This window comes from Corvus hawaiiensis, chromosome 1 (genome assembly GCF_020740725.1).
Source record: "Corvus hawaiiensis isolate bCorHaw1 chromosome 1, bCorHaw1.pri.cur, whole genome shotgun sequence".
NCBI lineage: Eukaryota > Metazoa > Chordata > Aves > Passeriformes > Corvidae > Corvus > Corvus hawaiiensis.
In genome coordinates, this window is record NC_063213.1 from 24,194,117 (window position 1) to 24,219,541 (window position 25,425).

Consider the following 25,425-nt stretch of genomic DNA (forward strand, 5'->3'; position numbering starts at 1 on the left):
AATCCTAAAAGAATATGTTTATTCTTTCAGCAGTATATGGATACTCCATTTATAAGAAAGCCCTGACCTTTAGAAACATAATTAGATGTACAGGTCCTGTACACATTTTACAAAAGCCTTTTGGTTTGTCTGTTTTTTTTTGTTTTTTTTTAATTCCTGGATGATGCTCTCAGCGTCTTTTAAACCCAGCACTAATCTTTAATTCATTAGTTTTGCTTTATTCCATGTATACAAATAAGGTATTGATATAGCTGTTGGAACTTTCCTCTTTAGAATGTTTCAGTTTTACTAAATTAGAAACGAACATGTTCCCTTTTTAGGGTGTATTTTATTGGCTTCTGACATGATAATTTAAACTTGAAAAAGGAGTTGAATTAGAAAAGAATGAACTGGGACTGTTCAGCCTGCAGAAGAGAAGGCTCAGAGGGATTCTTATCAATGCAGACAAATACCTAGTGGGAGGGAGTAAAGAGGTCAAAGCCAAACTTTTCTCAGCAACATCCAGTGCCAGCATGAGAGGAAATGGGCACAAACTGAAAATACAAGAAATTCAATTTAAATAGAAGAAAATACTTTTTTTATTGTGGAGGTAGTCAGATACTCAAGAGGTTCCACTGAAAAGTTGTGGTATTTGTGTCCTTGGAGAGATTTAAAACACAGCTGGGCACAGTTCTGGGCAAACTTCTGTAGCTGGCTGTTCTCTGAGCAAGTATATTGGTCTAGGTGATTTCCAGAGGCCCCTTGCAGCATCAGCAACTTTGCAATTCTAAGTGGATGAGCTGTAGCGTGTTATCTAGACATGTTTAGTCAGAGGTTGTGGTAGAAGATAACTGGCAATTTCAGAATTTTATTTTTTAAAGAACTCATATATTTTAGGTCTTTTGTGTAGTCAGTGGTAAGAGCATGGTGAGAGGGCAAGATGGGTAAGAGACAAGGCTGTAAGAGAGTTCCAGGTTTATTCAGGATTGTTGGATGGCTAGGGATCTATTCTGCATTCTTTGTGCGTAAGCACAATTAGTCTCTCTCCTTCACAGAAACAAATTAGAAGATAGACTCCCCAGATTAATTTGTTTTAAGATATATTCAGTAAATGAAAAGAAGAAGTCAGGAGCTTCTGACAGTGAAGTTGGAATGCAGCATTTTATTTTGTATTGGTATGATTGTTAAGTTTTGTTTATCAGTTCCATGAGATACAAAGTCACTTTTTTTAAACTTCCCCCTTTCATGCAGAGGTGGATGCCAGCTGGTAGTCTTTTTAAAGTCTATTCACTTTACTGTAGAATTCAGGTCTTGGCACTGTAAATTTGTGCTTGGAATTTGTCATCCCTAGTGATAGGTTTGTCATGTTACCTGGGATAAATAAGTAAGTAAGTAAGTAAATAAATAAATAAATAAATAAAATCACTTCAGCTGTGATTCAGGTGATAGATTTGTCAAAAGTGTCTGTCCCAGAGCTATGTATCAACAAGATGTGGGGTTTTTTTCCAGAAAATCAAGGAATATAAACTTCTATGGCTCATTGATGGTTCTGTGATTGGACTGAGTTGAATGTGTTCATATAAACTGATACATTCCATTCTCTTCATGTTCTACATAACTATTATTTAAGATTCCCACAGTATGGTGCTGAATGTATCATCTGAGAACATAATTTTCACAGTATTATAAAATAATTATAATTTTCACAATTTCATCCACCTTCCTCAAAGTTTTCTTCAAGGGAACAGAACCAAAATCATTATGGGAGGAGCTTTTTATTCTTAAAACTGATAAAACAGATAGTGTTATATTCTGTTTCTATTCCAAAAGAATTTCTGCAGCTGTTGTGTCAGTGCCTCAGTACAGGACAGGTGTTTGTTCTACTTTAGAGTCGCTTAAAGTGCCACGGCAGTAATGAAGTGTTCGATATCACCAATGTTGTTCTTACTGTATGAGTTTTGACTGTCAACTTTTTGTTACCAATAAAATTAAAATGATCATATTCATTAGTGCCTCTAATATGTCACGTATTTCTCTAACATGGCTGTTGTCCTCACCTTGGTTATGAACAGTGTGTTAGGCCAAGTACTCTCTTCACCTTACTTAAATTGATTCCCACACTTGAAGGTTTCAGTCTCATGTACTACAGTGTTTTACCTTCTAAATAGATATATTTGTTGGCTAATTGCCATGTAGAAAAGTTATGCCCTGCTAACAAAGCTCTTCCCTCCCTCTCTCTTCCAAAAGCTGTCTAGAGTTCTGGTTTAAGCTAGTGTTATGGGGGCAATTTTATACATTCTTAATAGTCTTGTCTTTCCTTAGACAGCACTTCATCAATGGATATAAATTGTATTAAACAATTCTTTGGCTCAGTCCAGAAACTCCTCTTAGGAGATGAAATGTGGTGAAATGAGGCACTTACTTAACTGCATTCAATAATGCTGCAGAGCAAGAAATAATCTGTAATGTTTCCAATTGGAAATGAGAGATTCTGAGTGAGCAGTATATAAATACTAGATTTTGGACTGGGTCAAAATACTCGGGTTAACATTCACAGACTTATCAACACTTTAATGGAATCCTGTGATCATTCCTGTTGTCACACAGACAGTACATTTTCATGATGCTTCTTCCATTAACACCTTGCCAGGATGCCGTTTTAGTACTGACTCAGAGGGAATTGCATCACTAGCTGCATCACTGACAGTGTGTAGTAGCAGGAAGCATGGCACAGTAGGAGCATGACTGCTGCTGACTGCTTTAGTTCACCCTACACATACTGTGGTGAGAAGGGGAAGGGTTACTTTAGAATAAGTCTCATCTGACCTTCTGATTGAAGCTGCATGTGGGCTTTTGAAGAAGTCTGAAGGAAACTGTCCATGAACCCTTGCTTCTTGAGAACTGAGTAACCCAGTGGGGTTTATCTGGTATTTTCTGCGTCGCATAGGTGATTTTATCCTGAATGGATGACTCCACCTAATGTGAATGACTCCATCAGTCATCATGTAAGACCTCACAGATGGAAGTTGGGCTTATTTGCACCTGGGGAGATTTTTGCACTGGGGAGGTTGATGCTTGAACTGTCTCCTTTTGATGGGTTTGGTCATTGGCTGACCAAAGCACCAGGAAAGGGAGAGGAACTACACTAGCCAATTTGAGTAAGTCCAATGGAAATACCAAGTCCTCCCGTGTGATATTTTTCTGAGGAAATATACAGAAGCATTAACTTCCCTGATGTCAACACTGTTGAAGCTTTTCCCTGGTCATCCAAAAGTCCAGGGACTGGAAATGTTTGAACTGGCAGGAGTGAATTGACCTCAAGTTTTGAGAGAACCAGCAGCTGCCTTTTTAAGAGGCTGTCTATCAGTGGTGAAAGCTTCGTCAGCCTGCACCTCTGCCAAAGCAAGCCAACAGCCCTTCACAGCCCTGACTCTCTTCCTAGTGCTCTGCTGCAGCTGACCAATACTCTGAGGAAGTGTATGTAATCGAACCAAAAATCATGTCTATGCCTTTAACCAGGAAACATTTATTTCTGCAGATATTTTTAGATCGAAAGAAAGACCTAAATAATTAAAAGAAATAGCATGCAGAGCTTTTTTCTTTCCCTCCTCAAATGCCCAGTAGCACAGGTCTGGATCTGTTCTGCAGGTGATCTAAATTACTTTCATGGCTTGTATCAGCACATGAAATATTTGTAGTTAAGGAGGGAACTAAAATTTAAAGGCTTTATAGGATACTAGAGCTGTCAGGGTAGATGGTTGTCTTATTAGTCACTTGCATAGACTCTGAACACAACTGATTTAAAAAGAAAATTTTTTTTTATTTCCATTTTTTTCTGGGCCTACTTTTGTGTTAACAGTTGGAAAACTTAAGTAAGGAACCTTTGAGAGAATAAGTTCTAATGAATAATTTATTTGAGAAACTTCTTTTTCCTATTCCTGGCTTGTTTGTGAAGTGCTGAAATTTTCTCAGAAATGTATTTAGAATTTAAAATACCTCAGTGGACATTTTTGTGATATTTTATTGTAGAAATGTTGATGTTGTTTGGCAATATGATCATTGTACTGCTCTGAATTTATATTTGAAGCCTGTTCTTTATGTATTACCTAATATTCCCCCTTTTTGATAGTTCAGTGGGGTATATTTATGGAAATTATCTGCATAAAGAGCACAAAGGTCTATAAGATAAACTCAAAAAATTTAATGAACTGTTCATGTGCTTTTTTCCCTACTCAAATTTAGTAACGATGAAAGCATCTCTGAAACATGTCATAGCTTCTGGGGAAGATGTAGAAATGCATTCTCAATTTAGATTTTTTACTAAGTGACTACTTATGGAAATTTTTAGTTCAAAACATGAAGTTTTTTCAGATTCTGCTTTATGGTTCATTGGTGCATTATACAGATCAGCTTATTTAACAAGGAGTATGGTCAGCCATGTTGTATTTCTCTGCTCATCTCTTTTCATCTACTTTTTGTTATTCTACTCAAATTTCTAAAAGGAGATTTAATTTCCTCCAGTCAGACAAAGTAATGTTAAAGCCTGGAGTGGACTTCATCAGTCTCTGAATTTCACCGTCTTTCCACATACATTTAGTCTGAGGTTTTATGTACTTTTTTAAACGGAGTAGAAGGGAGGGAGGGAACCAACAACAAAAAAACCCGACTCATTTGTGAACAGAGAAACTCAAACTCTTGTGGGTTCATTAATTAAGATTATTACGTAGGTACTTAATTATGTAGGAGAACATAGGTAGGCATGGTGTAATCCTGAAGGGCTTTGGCTTGCAAGGTATGGTCTTGGTGTAAGGTCAACCTGTAAATGACACAATAACATATGCTCAGGTGAAGATACAAAGTGTGGTCACTTATCACTAGGTGGCTTATGTAATTAGGTCCTTTCATTTCCTCAAAGCTTTGTCAAACAGACAGTGTGCACAACAAAGCTTTGTAACACTAGAATCCTTTTAGGACTCCTTGAAGTCATATTTGAGGCTTGACTGGGCACAGATACTGTATAAGGGAGATCTGACTAGCAGTGAGCAGAAATAGGACAAGGAAATATTTAATCTTTCAGAAAGCGGTGCATAAGCCTGTCTGTGCTATTGCATAAAATATGACTGAAAAATGTGTTATGCCCAGATTCCCTATGGGGAAAAAAGAGGTCTCCATGTTACTCATATTAGTGATGGCTGACATGGTATATACTTCAGCACTTCATAGGTGAAGAGTTTCTTACTTAAATTGAGGCCAGGTATCTTTGATGCACATCCCACATCTTGTTCTATGCTGACCTTTCTGTTAATTGTATTTAAACAAGTATAACTTCTGAAAGAGTTGAAAAGTCTTTCTAAAGGCATCTCAGCAAAATCCAGTGTACCTGGATGATACTTGAAAAAAAAAAAAAACGGGTCAATGAATTTCAAGGAAAAATTATAGCCAGCATCTCATTTTAAAGTCTTCTTCTATTAAATGCATTGGAAAATTCAAATTAAGAAAATCTAATGAAAATAAATTCTTACACTGAATAGTCAGTTTCCTTTATTCAGCGATAATATCACTTTTTGGACAGCAAATGGACTGTGGAATGCCAGGTGTTTCCGTAACAGAAAGAGCTGAAAAGATCTATGTACAGTATTATTACATAACATGTAATATTTAAGACTATTCAAGGTACCTTTTCAGTGTTCACAACTTTGTGCAGGGTGCAAGTCATAGCATGCCCTTCATTCACAGAAATGAAGAATCTTTCCTTATTGCAGCACCAAAAAAATGCTTTTAATAACAATTTTGCATATTAATTCATCCTTTACCCACTAAGCAGTGAAAATCTCTGAACATTAGATTTAATTAACAGGTGCAAGACCATAGTTACAAGTTGTTTCTGTGCCACTCTTACATGAGCTTTGGAAAGATATTAGTGTTTATAATCAGTCTGCTGTTCTTACACTGATTTATTACTTTCATTATTTTCTTTGTCCTGTATTCTGGTAACTGGGTAATTGAACCAATTAGAACATAGTAGATTGGGAATAGTTACTTATACATTGGCCTTCTCAACTAGTGCCTCTCCGTACCTCTTTTCTCACAGAAATGTCAAGAAATTTAGAAATATTGAGATTTTGCTTCAACAGTAATTAAAATATAACCAAGAAAAATTTTTGTTTTCAAATTATAATTAGGGCTTTGAAACTAGTGAAAGTAGAGAACAGTACCTGAATATACCGTTTCACATTTTATAAGACCCTTTCTATTCGGTCATGTATATATGTGTGTTTGTGTTAATTTCAGAAGGAGGGAAAATCAAGAGCAGACACTGTCTAAATATTAATATTCTGATGCTGTCCATTACAGATCTGTTGCGGAAGCTACAGAGGTTGATCTCAACATGAGAGTTGGATTGCATACAGGCAGGGTGCTTTGCGGGGTCCTGGGTCTCCGAAAATGGCAATATGATGTCTGGTCAAATGATGTGACATTAGCTAATGTAATGGAAGCTGGAGGACTGCCTGGGTAAGTCTGAAAAAGAACCATAGCAAAAAAAAATAGAAAACTGTATGGGTGAAGAATTTATTTCCTTTTTTGAGGCATTTGCTTCAAAATGTAACTTCTATTGATGAAAAGGATTGTGTTTGGCAAGAGCAATCAATGTATTATGTGATTTATCCTGTGGAATTTTCCAAATGATCTTGATATTTGTGTAAGTAGATTATAAGTAGGTTAGATTAGAAGCAAAACATTTTCAAATAAAATAGTTTTTGGAAGTTGACAAATATTAAAAGTAGGAATGAGGCAATACTAGGAATGTAAGAACGCTAGACTTTGATCCTTTCATGTTACAAAAGTAAAACCCTAAAGCTATTCCTGAAGTTTTTTACTCTTACACACCTCTATACTTGGAGGGGGGAGGGGGGATGCCTTGCTCCTTTTACATGACAAGATTTCCAGCACTAGTTGTATGCTATAGAAAAGATATACTTGTTTATGAACTCAGATATTGATGACATTTTCAAATGATACAGTAGCACATAAACCTGCAGCCAATCCATGGGGCATGTCCTGGAACTTTAAGTACTCGTTGCACAGCCTTGGACACAATTTAAATACACACAGTGAACATTTGCAAAGGTGCATGGGTGTTCTATGTGTAGCTCACATTTGGACTAGGACTTGCCATACTCTTTTTGATTTTTACAAGATCTTATTTTGCTATACAGAAGGACAATGGAACCAATTAATTTTTTGTGGTAATGAATTTCTATTTATTGCATACATCTGCTTTAGATAATTTTGGCAGTGTATTTTATGTGTTCGTTATCTTAAAGTTATCCAGTGGAAAAAAATCTGAACACGCGTTTATTAGAGGAAAGCAGTAAAATCTTTTTTAGATACCTTCTCTGAAGAAATTTCATATGTAGGGGGTCTTTCAGGAGAAAATGTGAAGATGTTTTCATTATAAGAAAACTCAGAAATAATATTAAAGATGGGTGCGTTGCCAAAACAAAGTGAATCAGAAAGCTGCCTACAAAACAGACTGGATGAATGATATGAGTCAGAGATGTGAAGTGAAACAGAAGAAGAGGTTTCTCCTTTATACACAAGAGAGGTTTGGAGTGTGATGTTACAAGTTTCAAATAGCAGGATGTTTTTCCAAGCAGCCATTGAGGTAAAAACTTAAGAAAGTCACAGAATGTACAAGAAGATGTGCAGACACTCACTTTCTACAAATCAGCAAATCTGCAAGTGTTTGGATAGTCAACAGTTATCACTCTGTTCACTTTGCCCAAGTTTAGAAAATATATGTAATAGAAATTTTTCTATGTTCAATTTGGCTAAAATTGAAACAAAACAAAACTTTTTTTCTTTTTTCCCGTCAAACCTGTGGTCTTCCATGTAAATTGAACTCTTTATGAAATTCTGTACAGGAGTGTATTTCAGTAGCAGGTAGCTCATAATGTATCTTTGCTTTAAACGACATCTAATTTTTCTCTCCAGGAAAGTTCACATTACAAAGACCACCTTAGAGTGCCTAAATGGGGACTACGAGGTAGAACCAGGATATGGTCATGAAAGGAATAGTTTCTTGAAGAAACATAATATTGAAACATATTTTATTGTGCCATCCCATCGTAGGAAGGTAAGCATATTCAGTGATACATTTTCATAATTTAACAAGTGTGCTATTCTGAAAGCAGAGACAATACTAGCTGGGTTTTTTTCCTAAAAGCTGTTCAAACACTCTTGAAGGCCCAGCAGTGCAATGGTAACATTTTGAGTCTCAGCATACAATGAGGTGGTGACAGTGTTTTTCCAACAGGTGTGACTATAGTTACACCTTCCCTCCTCTGGTTACTGAGTGCAGCTTTTTGTTCTACTGAAAAATGTTTCTTGTGACCCCAGTAGGAGTCTTGAAAACATTCCATTTGTTAAACCTCTTCTACATCAGATGAGGCTTATCTTTGAAGTTATCTGTCATAACATGTTTAACAGGCCAAGAGAAACTTTATCCCCTTTTATCTCAGTCAGAGAATTTGGGATACAGATTGATGCACCCATATCTTCTGAAACTCTGTCCAAATAAGATTAGTTCAGGGATTTTACCTTCAAGGGGAAAATTATAATATCAATTGGTCAGGTTTTAAAGCGATGTCTTTATACACACCAAGTTTTTAAGCTGTCAAAACTCCTTGTTTGAGGGTTTTAACCATCAAGTGTCTGAGAAAACGTAACCACAGAGAAACAGGTCATCTTGAATTTCATACCTGCAATCAGTTTTTTGGTCTTAAATTGATGACTCTGTGAGTTTTTATGGAAATATTGGGAGTCCATTCACCAGGGTAATTTGATTTTGAGATTGAAAACTTCTGTTGTTTTATTCTGGAAAGGCAGCTTCAAGAGTGATTGTGTTGATTTGGCATGTCCTGGTTTTCTGGTAGCGGGGGAGGGCTACGAAAGTGGCTTCTGTGAGAAGTTGCTAGAAGCTTCCACCATGTCTGACAGAGCCAATCTCTGATGGCTCTGAAGATGGGCAAGCTGCTGGCCCAGTTAGAGAGGTTGGAAACGCCTCTGTGATGACATATTTAAGAAGAAAATCAAAACAGCGCACACAGTTTTTTCCAGGGCATGGCAAGGCACCGCCACTGGGGCCACCCCGGGCAGCACGCGGTGATGCGCCACAGCTGCCACCATCTCGGTGTGGCCTGTGACGAGCCTTGCCTTCCTGGCCGACCCTAGCCAGCCACACCACAGGCAGAAGCGCCAGGGCAGTGGCAACAGCTTTTCCTTCCTGGCGCCCCACATGAAGAGAGGCGTTAAATAGCACCAGCGCCCCGGTGGCTGCCACTGCCTGCACAGTGGCAGTGGGGCTGCCTGGTCGGCAGCGGAAACATGGCGAGCGATTCCATGACACGCAACCTAGATGAGATCAACCTCTCCACGCTGCAGTATGCTGCAAGAATCTTTGAATTGGTTGAACTTGTTAGCAATGGTACCTATGGGCAGCAGTTTTTCTTCTAGGTAGAGGAGGAAGTGAGGACATGTAAGAGAAAACAACACGGAGGCACTAAGGTCAACAGAGAAGGAGGGGAGGGGAGGAGGCGCTTCAAGGATCAGAGTCTAAATTCCTCTGCAAAGCGTGGTGAGGACTATGGTAAAGTAAGCTGTCCCCCTGTAATCCATGAAGTCCATGGGGGATGCAGAGATCCACTCTCAGCCCGTGAGGGAGGTGCTCACACCAGATCGGGTGGATGCCAGAGAAAGCTGTGATCCAGTGGGAGACCTGAATAGAGAGAGGGGGCCCTTGCGTCCAAGCTAGAGCAGCCTATCCTTAGAGGACTGCACCCTGTGAAGAGTGACCCATGCCTCAACAGTTCTGGGAGGACTGTTTGCCCGTGGGAGGAATTCAGGTTGCAGCAGTTTTGGCAGGACTGCTGCTCATAAGATTGGAGCCACACTGGAGAAGTTCACAGAGAACTGTCTCCTGTGGGAGGGACCCCACGGCATAGCAGAGGAAAAAACTCCTCTCCGTGAGTGAACAGAAGAAGATCTCAAGTGATGAAATGACCAAAACGCCCACACCCTGTCTCCCTGCACTGTCGGTGGGAAGGAGGGAGGGGCTGGGGATAAAAAAGGTGTTTTAAAGGCTTATTTTATTTCTAGTTATCCTCCTCTGACTTTGTTAATAATAAATTTACTTTATACCTTTTAATTTGAACCTGTTTTGCCCTTGGAGTGTTTTCTCCCAGTCCTCATCTCAACACATGAGCCTTTTGTTAATTTTTTTTCCCTCTCCTCTGCTGAGCTGAGAGCAAGAAAAGGGTGAGCGTACAGCTTTTATGGGAGCTTGGCATTTGGCCAGCATCAAACCATGACAGTGATTTTATGTACTTCCTCTAAAGCATCTTCTTATTAGAGAGATGGAGTTTTCTCATCTGGTGTGAAAATCATGCAGTCTCACATTTTGTTCTTCTGGTACATGTGATTAAATTCAGTTTTAAATAGTATGAAAGAAAACAGGTGGAAAAACAGTGGGTTAAATTCTGTTTTGGCAGTCAGTGAGAGTGTTTTTTGGTGGCTTTCTTGAAATCAGGACTAGGATTTTTTAGGAAATCAGGATTTCATAAATTAATCAATCCCAATAAGGAAGAAAATGCAAGGGAGAGTTTAATTAAGGTAGATGTGTTGCTCATTGCTGCTATATTGTTTGTCTTGGTTTTATGCTGTTTTCACTCCTACAGCATTATGTATAATTTCATTTCTATGTTATTATGTATCAGGTTTCATTTCATATTGAGGAAATAAATAGAGGAATTTCAGGAAACTGTTCCATAGGTTGGTGCAAAAAGACAAGCAGAGACAAAAGGGAATTAGTGTGACTTTTACATAGAGAAACTGTATTGTGTCAATTCTGCTACAAAAACCAGTGATTGAGGAACAGATGCTTGACAATCACATATGGAAGTAAGCCAGGTGAATGCATGTTTAATGTGCAAGAATGAGAGTGTACTGCCGTGCGAGCACACATTTCTTTGTCTTTGCAAGATTGCTGAAAAGCGGCTGGTGATTGCTGAGAAAGGACTGCTTGGTTTATCATCACATAGACCAAATGCCATCTTATCCATGAGTGTCCTGAGTGTCTGTGGAAATGGCAGATGCTGCTCTACAGCTTGACTACCAGTCGCTCTCCAGCATGTATCAATGGTGTGCCAGCCAGACTGGCAGAAAGAAACACTTCAAGAATTTTACTGGTATTGACCGCTTCTCCACTAGGCTGGCAGGTCAATCAGCCTGCCACTTTGCCGTTTGTCACAGGCCATCATAGCATCCCCAGTCTTTGTATACTTGCATACTGATCACTGCACCACAAGCTACATAATAGCATATTTACCTTCTAAATAAACACCTGCTGTTCCATCCTACCCCGATTCATTCATTGCCTCTTCAGAGACATAGGAAGAGAAGCTACCCATGAAGCACAGACAAGACAGAGTTTCTCCTGGTGAATTCAGGTATTGTCTAGTTTAATATTATATTCCTTCCTCTTGAACCTCAGCAGCTGAAATGCATTTTTTATTCTTTATATATCATCTCTGATATTAACATGAACTGACTCTTGGTATGATACCAAGTGGAATGAAAATTAGTGTTATGACCAGCAGATGACCAAGAATATTTTGAATTTAAAGCAAAAATAAGACCATTTGGGGTTTTGTTACAAATTATTTGTTTAGAAGACACATGCCCCACATTCTTCCATATTTGGTCTGACAGGAAAATTTTTCATCAGTCACTCTAGCCAAGAATGATAATAACAGTGTAAGATGACTCATTCATGTACCAGTTACATTTTAAATATGAACAAATTATAAATTATTTCCATTTTTTTAATCTTCTATTGAATCAGCTAACAACCATGATTTTGTGATCTGATCTGCTTGCTGGTTTAATGTGAGAGCGCCGCTAAGCGGCCACTGAAGGAATACATTTCTTTTTGTTTTGTTACAGCTTTCATTTTGGTAGAGAATATATTAGTCTATTATTTATTAGTCTATGCAGTCAACAGCTTATTGTCTACTTGTAGACCAGTGAAAAGTGGTGTCCCACAGGGGTTGTTGGTGAGGCCAATACTGTTCAGCATCCTTGTCAATGCCATGGACAGTGCACCCCCAGCAAGTTTGCTGATGACACCAAGCTGTGAAGTGGAGTCAACACACTGGAAGGAAGGGATGCCATCCAGAAGGACCTGGATAGGTTTGAGAGGTGGGACTGTGTGAAGCTCACATAAAGCCAGTGACAGCTGGGTCAGGGCAGTCTTAGGCACACCTACAGGTTGGATAGAGAACTGATTGAGAATAGCCCTGTGGAAAAGAGCTGGAGAGTGGTGGTTGATGAAAACTCAACATGAGCTGGCAATGTGCACTCACAGCCCAGAAAGCCATCTGTGTCCTGGGCTGCCTAAAAAGGAGAGTAGCTAGCAAGTTGAAGGAGATCATTCTGCCTCTTTACTCTGCTCTGTAAGACCCCACCTGGAGTGCTGTGTACAGTTATGGTACCCACACCGTAAGTACAAGGAACTGTTGGAGCAAGTCCAAAGGAGGACCATAAGGTTGACGAGGACTGGAGCACCTTCTCTACCAAGACAGGTGGAGAAAATTGGGGCTGTTTAGCCTGGAGAAGAAAAGGTTGTGTGGAGACCTCACAGCAATTTCCAGTATCTGAAGGGGGCCTACAGGGAAGCCAGAGGGAGACTCTTCAGCAGAAGCTGTAGTGATAGGACAAGGAGTAATGGTTTCAAACTGAGAGTTGGTTTAGGTTAATTGTTAGAAAGAAATTCTTTACTGTGAGGGTGGAGAGACACTAGAACAGGTTGCCCAGAGAATCTGTGGTTGCCCCAACCCTGAGAATGTTCAAGGCCAGGTTGGATGGGGCTTTAAACAACCTGGTCTAGTGGAAGGTGTCCCTGCCTATGGCAAGGGTTTGGAACTAGATGATCTTTCAGGTCCCTTCCAACCCAAACCATTCTATGATTCTCTTATTATTATTATTAAGTAATATTTATGCATAATTGACTGGATTACATTCAGCTCCTAAACACACTTAAATAATCTGATTTCCAAAGGCAGAATTATTTAATTAAAATAATCTTTTTTGCTGACCATCATAGTTAAAAACTTATGGAAATATGCTTTTTTAAATACATGTTCCCTGATACATACCCTGATAAAGTTACTAGTTCTTTAAAAGCCATCACATTTCTCTTAAGTTTGATTATATCTGCATGATATTTTATATTGATATTAATACTTACAATCATGTGACCAAAATACTGTTCTAAGAGAAAATTTGAAAATTTTGATTTATGTAAGTAGACACAAGACCATAGACATGAATGCCTTGAGCTTTTAAAAGAGATTTGAGCCAGATAGAAAACCAGATATATTTCCATTTAATATATAATATTTAATATATCAAATATTCACAAGATTCATACTCTGTGCTTTAGACACGTGATCATTCTCTTAGTTTCAAAAAATTCTAACTTTATGAAGTATATTAAATATTACTTTATATGGATTTTATTTCAAGAAAAAAAAAACTAGGCCATATCTCTTAATCTCAGAGCCCCTTATAAGAACTTTATAACTCCGCTAAGACCGACTGAATAACTTTTTCTGCTAATGATTTCTTGGTAACGCACCTGACTAATCCAGTTACAACTTTCAAACTGTTTGCCTAAAATTTAATTTGTTTCAATTTAATTTTTTAAAAGAGTGTATCTGGCTTTCATCAGAATCCTTTGTTCTTTTGTTGTAAGCACTGACATTAGTCAAAGTATCTTTGCCTCAGTTTTCCTACTGGCATAGCTGACTCCCAGAAGCACAGCAGAGGTAGGGGGCTTAGCTGGACGGTCTGCTTCATTTCTTTGGTTGCTCTAGAAGGTCTGATTCTCCTGCAGTAAAACACCTCTGAGGTTTGGGCCCAACCTCAGTGATAGCTGAGTGGTTTTTTACTGGGCCTCACTTCTTTGTACTTGTTGCAGCAATTCACTCTGTGGTGGCACCTCTCTAGTTTTGGAAAGACTCATTATTTCACCAGCTGAGGAAACAGCCCAGCACAGCCAATTATGTAAAATTCCTAAAGGTACTTCTACAGATAGCCAAGCAGTGATCAGAAGTGATCACGTTTTCATGAAGGGAAAGATTTCTCAGAATGTGTTAGTTTTTGCCGTTACAAAAGTGGGCCTGCCAGTGCTATTACCCATTGCCAGCTTAAGGGAACCTGCTTCGTGGTGTAACTTTGCCAGCTCCAGTGACAAGGCAAAGACAAATAATGCTGTGTGCCATTAACAGCAATAGAGCTGTGTCCAGGAACGGAGGTCATAAAAATTGCATAAAAATTGTTGTATCAAGCACCATTGATACAACTTACAAATTATTCCTGTATATTCATAAATGTCTCTTGAATTTTACGGTCTACCTCAAACAGAATCAATAATTACCTTCCAGTAGGTTGCAAATCACCATCTGCAAAACTTCTTCTAATGTGCTAGTGAGTTATTCACGAACGAGGTATTCAAATACATTAGTTATCTTTTATTTGTGGCAGTGTAAATCACATGCTGTCTTCATCTACTATTTGAATAGCATGCAATGATGGACAGTCATGAAATATCCCTGAAAGTGAGTACCATATCTGTTTGCCCTTTGGAAACTAGCTGTTTCTCTGAAGAGATTGACATTTCTCTTTCCTGCCTTACCATGTACATACAAAGCCATGCAAAGCAGTCTCAGAACAGTCTTTCTGTAGCTTGGATAGCCCTGCTTTCTTATATGAAGTCTCTGAGTAATACTATGACCATTCTGAAAATCCAGGTGAATACCAATTTTTTTTTCTGAATCCTTATTTAGTTATCCAGCCAGAGGCAAGTGGATGCTGGTTAGAGGTATGGTGCTCTGTGTCCTGTCTGGTTTGCTGTGTTGAATCATGCCCTAAACATTTCAACACAGGTGGCTAAATCTACAATTTTATTTTTGCCAAAAAAATAATCATAGCAAAAAAAAATATCTGTAGTCTATTTGAAAAGAGAAATTAAAGCAATGTTTGAGGAAGAGGAAATCACTGTTGTCAGTGTTTTGAATTCAGGAAAAATCAACTAAAAGATTGACGACTCTTGGTAAGCAGATGCAGCTTACGAGCATCCTTTGGAAAACGCTATTTAAAATGTAAAAACCCTTGAAATGTCAAAATTATCTAGAGCAATTATCTACAGTACACACCTGTGGCATAATTTATTGTCAACTGCAGATGGATTTGCAGCTCAAAAGGTTGATCACAATTTCTCTGATTCATGATCAAATAGGGAGAAATTCAGCAACTTGAGATTAACACAGAATCACACAGAATCAACTAGGCTGGAAAAGACCTTTGAGATCATCAAGTCCAACCTATGACCAAGCACCATCATGTCAACTAGACCATGGCACTGAGTGTCTTTTATTAAACACTCCCAGGGATGGTGACTCCACCACCTCTGGGGAGTCCATTCCAATGCCCAATCACCCTTTCTGTCCTTGTTCTAATTTGCATGCCACAGCTGCAAGAAAAGTGGAAAAGGCTGTCACATCACTTTAATATTTTGTTGTTTCATCTAGCATAAACTGATGAGATTTTAAACGTCCTGCATTGCAGTCCTTTCACCATAGAGTAACAGGAAAACAAACAAATTTTTCATCACTCTTCTGAAAAGGCAGTATTTTTGTCTTGAAGTACAGCCTGCTTTACTGAAAATCAACATAACTTTGTTGCATGAAGCAGATTATTCGCCTTCTATATTATAATAAATTACTAGGCTCTATATCTTTCCATCACCAGCCAACAGGTTTTGCCTGCTTTTGTCTTTCCTGTGGCTGATTCAATTTTTTTTTCACCCCAGCATGGAATGAACATTATGCAATATAGCACAGACAAAACAACATAGATTCATGATGACTTTCTTGCTTTGTATAGATGACATACATAGTAACTACATGTGTTTGTCTTTTGACTTTATCACTGTTATCAACCGGAATGTTTCACAAGTAGAACTGCTTTTGGGGTGCTTTCTATCATGTCTTAATAATACTGTAAATGGGCTTTTAACAGTGAAACAATTTGATATCTATAATCCATGTATTACTAGGAGTTTTTATAGAAATTTGTTGGATTTTGTCTGACCTGATTAAAAGAAGAAAAAGAAGGCTACAGCAGGAAGGAAGTAATTGAGTGATACAATAGGTCTAAAATTGCTGCACTTAATCCTTTTTAATTTATTATTTCCATTCAAAATGAAGTTCCCTCTGCAGTTGTGGGAAATTTCTTTCTCTGCAAATTTAATTTGATCATTCTGGTTAGGTCTGGGGGAACATACCACACTGTTCTTATATTGTCTTCTTTTTCCAATCATGTAAGATCTGTGTTTTACGCAGAGCACTTATGACCCAGTAAATCCATCCATATGCCTAACAGATCCCTAGGATTTTTTTGGCATCTCACTCTTCTAAAAATATTCTGTTTACTTTGTTTCAAGAAAGTTTTCATAGTTCTTGTAAGTTGTGAATTTTCTGGACAAATAAATTCCAATGATATTTTTACTTAAGTGACTGTATGCTTGCCAGCATTTATGGAGTACTAGAACTCTGACTCTTAAACTGTAAGTAGTGACAGAAGAAGAGAGCTTCACAGTTAATGCAGGGGAGGTAAAAACTTTACCCGCTACCCGTAAAAACTCTTACCAGCACATAGCAAGCAAAAACGTATTTGACAAAATTGCTCTAATTTGAAATGTCACAAGTTAGGCATCTGAGTCCATATCTGGACACACACTGATGATTTCTTTCAAACTGACAACTATCTGCAGCTGCCACTGCTACCGTGACTTTGAGAGTCCAGGGGTGATCTTTGCTCTCAATGGCTGACAGCTCCTTCCAAGGAATTTAACTAGAGATCTGAATGCATAATTTGGGTGTTTCAGATTTTAACACCCTAGATATACCTTAGCAGACCAAATTTAACAGATAGGCAAACAGCCTTTTAATGATAGCTCTGGCTTGTCCAGATGGACAGGGGCTGTTCTGTGCCTGAGACTTTGCATTGCCCAAGTTATTGGAATATAGAAACCCAAAAACTGGAAATAAATTGCTTGTGTTACCACCCAGCAAGCACAAACAGAAGAATGATGTCTGTGTTGTAGAGTGTATTGCTCTACATCTCAGGATTGCTCCTGCAGTACCTATGAAGCTGCTAGTGCATCATCATCAGTGTGGAAGCCTGCCGTTTGGGCTGGCAGTGATAGAATTAGTTATGTGCTCTAATATAGTTCTCCTTTTTTCTTCCTCCATGAATGTGTAATCTGTACAAGGAAAGACATAGGGCACTGGTATATGATTTTTCTCTGTTATTGATCTCCTAGACATTTGTCTTTACAACTGCTAAAAACTTCTTCTACATCTATGTCAAGAAAGTGGTCACACTATTCTGTATTTAAAAAGTTTGTCTAACAGAAGCTGTATTATTTTCTGGTAAAATACTTAATTTACTTTCCTATTGGATCACTGAGGTGTGATAAGCAACATGTATCATAAGGGAAGTAGAAAAGGATGGAAAAACAAATGCCTGATAATCTTAATTGTAGGAAGAAGAAAAAAAAATATGAAAAAAATTTACTCATCTGTCTTAGGACAAAATGTCTTGAAGATAGTCATGGAACAAATACTACTGCCAGGAAACATGGTCCTGCCTGCCTGAAGATAGAAAACACAGACAGACACAGTGCTACAACATTTATGGTTTCTGTAAATGTGTTTTGAATGACATTAGTATCTTCTTTTCCTTGCCACTTTATGCACTGAGGTTGAATATAGTCAGGGAAATAACAGTCTGCCAACATTTCTGAGAATCTCAGATGAGCACCAGTTAAATACTTATCAGAATATTACATGACATTCAAACACTGGGGTGTTTTCCCAGGATTTGAATTAGTGCTTGTTTGTTTTCTGCATTCACAAAGCTGTATATAGTCCTGGCTGCTTCCAGAGTGCTCTGTTAGAAAATCCCAGCTCTTAACCTTATTTGTCAGCTGTGTTGCAGCAAACAACCAACCTTTTCCAAGATCATGAACTAAATGAACAGTGAACAGAATTAGAGATGATGCGAAGGGTCAAAAAGACATGAGAAAGTAAAATGCATTGACAAATGAGCTGGAATAGGAATGCTGCAGTCCAGCTTTCCTGTAATGCTGGCATGGAGCAAGATCAGAGGAAAAGTAGAGTGAAAGACACTCTGGGGTTGTGTCATAGGTTAGCAAGCATAGTCCTGGAAGGGATGTCCTTGCTAAGGGGGGCTTACAGTTTCCTCTGGGACCTGATAGAACCTATCAGCTGGCCAGTCTGAATATGGACAATTCTTTAAGCCACTTAAAGTTGTGACCGCCTCTGTGATCCACATTTAAGAATAGACAAACTCCCCCCCCAAGCTCTCTCTCGTTTCCGGCACTGGGACAGGTGGCTGCGGGCCCCGTGTGGGGGCCAGTGGGCCCGGCCAGGCCCTGCTCGGGCCAGGTCGGGCCGGGCCACGGCCATCCTGGAGTCGATGGACCTGTTCCAGCCATGGAACCCCCCCCACTGCCTTGCCGTGGGCAGCCGGAGCGGCTCGGCTCTCCCCCCGCTCCACTGCGATAAGAAAAAATTCAACATTCCAGCTGCAAAGCTGCAAGGCCAAGGTGAGATTAACCCTTTTATTGCTCTGAAGAGCTGAAAACCCTGGGGAAGAGAAAGAGGAGATGCTTAAAGCTGAAAGTCTATTGTGAAGCTATGATATATCAGAGTATCCCGTTGTAATTCCATGAAGATATGGGGGGTGGAGCGTTCAACTCATAAGCAAAAGCACCTGCACTGAGATAGGCAGATGCTGACGCAGCTGTAATTTCATGAGAAGTTTGGACAGGGAGAGATGGAAGCAATGAGGACTTTTGCTCCAAACGGGAAAGGAGAAAACCTCAGTCCCTAGAGATGTTCCCAGAGATAGTCCTAACGATGAAGATGAGGAAGACCCTTTGCTCCCAGGGAAGGAGAAGGGCTTCTGTTTCTTGTTTCTGAATGGCTCAACCTTAAAATTGTACCCCAAAAAACTTCAAGAGTGGACCCTCGAACACGGGAAAACCAATTGCTATCTGTGTGTGACCTTGAACAAGCTGCAAGTCGGGGGGAAAGGGACTCATATGCAGGCAGAGAGACTCCTCTTCCTAAATGGACTGAACAATATTTGGAAGTGGGTGGCTGTCTCGTTGTGATGCTGTTTTCATAGCATGAGCAAGAAGAGACTTCTCTTTCTAAATGGACTAAACAAGGTTATTATGGCAGTGGTAAACAGACTGAACATCTTAAGGGTTGTCTTTTCACATTGTCAGTGGGAGAAGGGAGGAAGGTGGGGGGAGGAGGAGAGTTCTGAAGGTGGTATAATTTTTTTTTCTTTCCTCTTTTAGGTCTGTTAATAAACTTCTTTATATTCTTTCAAGTTTGGTGCCTGCTTTGCATTTCTCCTAATTCTTATCTCACAGAAGATAAACAGTAATGAGTATTTTAGACCAAACCACTACACTAAATTGGTGTTTCTGCCCGGTTACAAACCCAACCCACGACAGGTTGGGTTTTTCATTTGGAGGGGGGTTTTTAAGTCTGTTTTAACAGACTGTATTGCATTTCCTGACTTTATCAGAGCCTTAGAACAGAAGGTGAGATTACTTAAATATTTCACTGAGAAGTTCACTGTGTCAAAACTGTTGTTCTTCTGTAAAAGCAAGAATAAAAAAGGGATATGATTTGTGAGATGAAAGTGAGAGAGAATTCCTTTGTATTTTTGATACTGTATATATATAGTAGTAGAATGAAAAATCCTCAGTCACAGTGTGGAAACTGTATGTCCTGAAACCATGAGATTAAAAAAAAAACAACAATTAAAAAAAAACCAACCAAAAAAACACCCCCAACCAATCAACCAAAATTATAAATAAAATTATATGGATCTGCTGAAAATTGTCAGTGCATCCAACTAGTGTGTATGCAGCGTCCTTTGAGTGATTATATTCTTGGCCAACCATGAAGAACAGTATCTACACAGTAGATGTGTTCACAAATATTCATAGCATTGCACACTAGCTGAATTTGAATGGGATCTTTGGAGGTCAAGTGGTCAACCTTCTTGCTCACAGCAGGGCTGGCTTTGCAGTTAGATCCACCTCTGAGTAAGAGCTGAGTGTTTCCCTGACTGGCAGCCTCTCGAGGCAGCCAGTTCCCGTGCATGATCATCCTCACAGCTAAACTTCTTTGTATCAAATAGGAATTTCCCTAGGTACAGCCTGTATTCTTTGCCTCTTGTGCTTTCTTCTAAGTGATACTCAGGATTAGTCTGGCTCTGTCTTCTCTGCAGTTACTAGTTAAGTGGTTAAAGACAGCAAGTAGATCCCTCCTTATCCTTCTCTTCTTCCAGCTAAATGAACTGAATTCCCTCAGGTTCTTCTTGTATGTCATACATTTGAGAACCCTAATTGTTTTGGTGAATCTTTGCTAAACTCACTTCAGTTTGTCATTGTTTTTGTTCAGCTGAGGGTCTCACACGATACCATTTTTTTCAGTCACCTGAGCTGAAATTTCTATTTAACTCCAGAAGAGCTGGAAAATTTCTCTGTATTTCCAGCACATAAAGGGTGTATACTGTTGATATATTATCTGCCCGTAAGATTTCTAAACTAAAAAAAAGAAGTTGATGATAAGAGGCAAAAATATTCTGCATACTGATTTGAAGATAAAGTTGGGAAACTGAATGAAAACGTGGTTGGAGAAAAGTCACGTTGGTGGCAGGGCCACCTCTGTCTGAGGTGGAGTCCATTCCAAGTTTTCAAGTTGCAGGTTGTTCTCAGAAACACGTCTATTATAAGACGTTTGCATGGAGGAAAGTCTAAATTCTTCTCTTTTCATAGGACTTTAAATCTTTGTAGGAGGATATAGTCATGCCCATTTGCTCACCTTTCACAGTCATGCCTTCTTGGTTCTTCCGCTAGTAAGATGCTCTACCTATTCTTTGCCACTCTTCCATCTATACTGTGGCATTTCCATAATGAAGGCTGCCAGGAAGCTTTTGTGGGTCTCTGAATTTATTTAAAATCATCTTTCCAAGCTAATCTAAGAATGACTTAAGACCAAAATTTTTGACCTAATTAATGCAATATCCACTGTGAAAGGTTTGAGTGAAGAAAGAGATAATGATCTCTTGAGATATGGTCCACCTGTAAATTTCTGAAAATGAAATGAAATGCAAAACTGGAGGGAATTTCGAGAAAGTTGCTCATTTATGTTGTATCAAAAGGTTGATGGAGAGACTTTGTAAAATATGTAGAATTTCTAGAGGAATTATGGCTACATTAGGAAGATTTGTAAGTGGAATACTTCTCCAAAAAGTATGTTTTAGCTGTTGGGAATTGCAGCTCAAAAGCTGAACATATCTGCCATACTCAAGCCTAACAACTACCTACTTGGTATCTGTAGGAATACCTAAAGGATGATTAGTATATGAATATCCTTGTACAGTATCTTCTATGCCATTCAGTGGTAAGTCTTCTGCCAGAAAGGCCTTGAAAGAAAGGGTTCATATTGGGAATTTCTTCACACAGGCTGTAGTTAAAATACCACTTACACAAGTGACTACACACTAGATACACTAATATCCTTTTAGATTTTGGCTGCTGACTGTGCAGTGTAGGGCAGTGCAGTTATGCTAGCTGACTTCAGTCAGTTTTCCAGTCTTGCACATTTGAGGCCTGTCACATGTTGAGAACATGGCTGGCTGCTAAGAAAAAAATAAGAAGTGCAACATTTTGGTTATTACTGTATTTCATAGCCAGAATGTAACTGACTAAACAAGGTATTGAAAGTTCAATAATAGATAACCTTGATTCTCCAGAAAATGCAAGTTCATGGCTGTATGTGTTAAACAACAAAGTATCTAAGATGCCATTCAGAATATCATCAGTGTCATTTTCCCTGTCCATCTAAATCTACGTGTCCAAGAAAACATGCATTAAACAAATGCTTTCAGTTTCTTCTTCATTCTTTGATCATTGAAGTAATGACGTACATGGCTCTAGTAAATCATACTACTGTGAATAATGCGCAGCAAAATCTCATTGTCATTTGTGGACTTTAAGAGTATTTGAATAAAGTTTCTGGAGAGTTGATTTGCTCTGTCTTTTTTACCTAGGAAAACTAGGGACCATATCCTCCGTGCTTCTTTATTTTGTTGTTCAGAATAAATTAATTTTACAAGCTTGAATTCCCACACTGAGGAGGCATGGAGTCCTGCCATGTTTCTCGTTAACACTGCTTTACACATTCCACATGCCAGAAGCATGAATAAGTTTGGTATAAATATTGAGGATATAATATCCCGATCTGAGAAAGCATCTGAGCATGTGCTGGGGCTTTATTGAAGTCAGCAGGAGCTAAATACATGCTTAAGAGTTAACCAAGAAAATATTTGTCCTTGTGGATTGGGAGCTCAATGGTAAAAGGAATAGATTATACTTGACCCTTTGAGAGTATTTCACTGTGGTATAACACTTCTTGCTTTGAAGAAATAAGATGTGAGATATAACCTCAATGCCTCACAGCCTCCTTTTAAGGCACATATATATCTATCTTTAAAGCAAAAGTTATTCTCTTCAAATTTTAATGAACTTACCTATGGCTGAAGTAACAAAATAAGGAAAGAAGAAGAAGACTGAAATTATATTTTTTAACATAAATTAATAAAAATGCTAATTTCCTCCTTATTTTTCCTGTATTTTCCCAAAATTCATTTTAATGTTAAAGAAATACAAATATTGCCTCTTTTATGAGTTTGTCATTAATGCACTTTTTTATAGTTCACATTTCTAAGCAGAGAACAGTTCCCAAAATGTTAAGTATGACTTTACATAAAGTCTATTCAATAGATTCTTTACATCACATGTTGAAGATGAAGTAATCTTCATTTGCAAATGTAGGATGTTTATCAAAAAGCATTTCTTCTTGACTAGAATATTGGTTTTTTCTGACCATGAGGGGGTGCAAATGCCTGCAAGTGTGTATGTCTGCATGGGAATGCAATGACATGATTATAAATATTATTTTTCTGACCAACAGATATTTCCTGGACTGATTCTCTCAGACATTAAGCCTGCCAAAAGAATGAAGTTCAAGACAGTCTGCTATCTGCTTGTTCAGCTCATGCACTGTCGCAAGATGTTCAAAGCGGAGATCCCTTTCTCCAATGTCATGACGTGTGAGGATGATGATAAGGTAGTCGATGTGGGCCGAGTGCACGCTTTGGGCATCAGTTCCAGGACTGCATCAAGCAGACCATCTTTGAGAACATAAGGGGTGGTATTACAAACTGATAAAGAAGTTTATGGTGCTCCTGCTGGCACTAGAACAATCTACTTCCCACAGCAAAGTCAAACTTTAATTATAAAAGGCTTAAAATTTGGAGCTGTTCTTGGAAAAGCCGACATAGGTGTCCTATGTGGCTTCTATTAAGGGCTTTTTTCACAGCAATTGGAATTTCTGAGGTTGTTTCCATCCTTTTAAACATATATTCTTTTGCATCTTTAGTCCATCCCAGTCTGAACCTGATGGTGACAAATGCAAACCAACAGAATAATTTTGTGTCTCTAGATGGTTCTCTGAAATGTGAAAGGTAACTGATTAGCCAAAACCCCTCTTTGTCCATTATAGAGATACAAGACATAAAAGTCCCTGATACGAATATAAATTCCGCTTTCTTGGATGCCTGGTTGTGCCATAAATCAAAATGCTTTACATACTAGTAGCCTGGTTTCCTTAATTTCTGTATGTGAATCTACCTGGAAATTTATGGATAAAAACCGTGAGAGTTTCTCATTCCATTTTCTTTGACAGCAGGTGGCAACATTACACAGGTCACTCCACCAGTGAGTGGTGGCATGCAAGCTTTGAAACCAGTAATTCGGCTTGACTGATTGCTTCACATTTTTTCTATTTTTCATTTATTGAAGATTCAGTATAAATCTTACTTTCAGAAAGCATTTAAACTTTCATATTTTGGGTTTTACATGCACTTGTGTTTCCGCTACAGGAAAAGGGGAGAAAAGTCAATTAGCTCATTTAAAACACAGTTTCAGTAAAGACTTTCAGATACTCCAGATTTGACTTTGAAATTGGCCATGTACAAGGCCTTCCAATTGATATTTAGTGCTATCTTGGAGTATTTTAAAAAATAACCAACACATTCCTTCAAGCATATGCAGTACTTTACATTGTGTATTGTGTATGTTTGTGTATAAATATGGTAATATACACAGAAAATCCCCATGTGGATTTGTTAGGGATCTTATGAAATTTTTTTCATGCCAAAACATTGGCAGTGAAGCTCTACAATGCTATCAGTAATGGAAACAGTTGTTCTGATGTAACACATCATGGATTTGTATTACATAATACTAATATAAATACACGGTGTTAAAATGTAGGACTTCTTTAGAGTTTTCAGTCCTCAAATCATGTAACAAAAGTAAAACAAGTGGGAATGAAATAAAACAAGTGAGGTCTTTAAAGGCTTTGAAGCTAGTACATTTCTGAGAAATATAAATACTGGATCTTGATCACATATAAGACATAAAGTAAGTCTACTGTGCAAAATAATAATAGAGATACAAATAAGAGACCTAGAGGAAATAATTATATGTAAGAAACAGCTATTTTGATTAAGAATAGAAACTTTAACCCTGTTTCAAAATGGCAGAATAGATAATATAATTTATTCCATATATCAAAATAACACACATATTCACCTACCCTCATTTCAGGTTTTAAAGTAAAGAAACATTTATTTAAACACTGTTTTCCTTACCCTTGATGTTAACTATAGGTTTAAATTTGAATTGTAAAAAATCCCTGATGATGTATTTCTGCTGTAACTAAGGCAATACATACGCTAACTAATTACAGTTTATTGAGAGCAAAATTGTGTATTTCTGACAATATTCCTACAAGCACTCAGTTTCCCTACAAATTACGGGTACAAATGTCTTCCTCAAGACAACAAATTTCTCTCTGTTTAGAAACACTGAGAATAGTTATTTGGCTGGAAATTTAGGATGTCTAATCAAAGTATGTCCCCAAGTTTAGTTTTCATGTTGAAACAATTAGCTCTTAAACAGAAGACAATTTACCAGGTAGTGGGATCTGATAGCTTGAGGAAAAATGTAGCCTTATAACTGTTTACTGCTGGTGTAACCTTCTCTCTACATATAAAGCCAGAAAAGCAACACTGAATTTTTTGCTAGGGTCCATTTTTCTTTACAAACAGAAAACTAAGGTATTAGCCAGCAGATAACCCTTC

At 38.3% G+C, this 25,425-nt stretch overlaps 1 protein-coding gene across 5 annotated transcripts in view; it reads left to right on the forward strand.

Annotated features, from left to right (window-relative positions):
* Positions 1-25,425, forward strand: part of ADCY1 (adenylate cyclase 1) — a 190,457-nt gene that overhangs the window by 93,408 nt on the left and 71,624 nt on the right. For all 5 annotated transcript variants that reach the window (XM_048296615.1, XM_048296607.1, XM_048296597.1 and 2 more), the window contains 3 exons: positions 6,334-6,492; positions 7,975-8,116; positions 23,190-23,345. In XM_048296615.1, the coding sequence (XP_048152572.1) occupies positions 6,334-6,492; positions 7,975-8,116; positions 23,190-23,345 (457 nt within the window). The remainder of the gene's footprint in view (positions 1-6,333; positions 6,493-7,974; positions 8,117-23,189; positions 23,346-25,425) is intronic.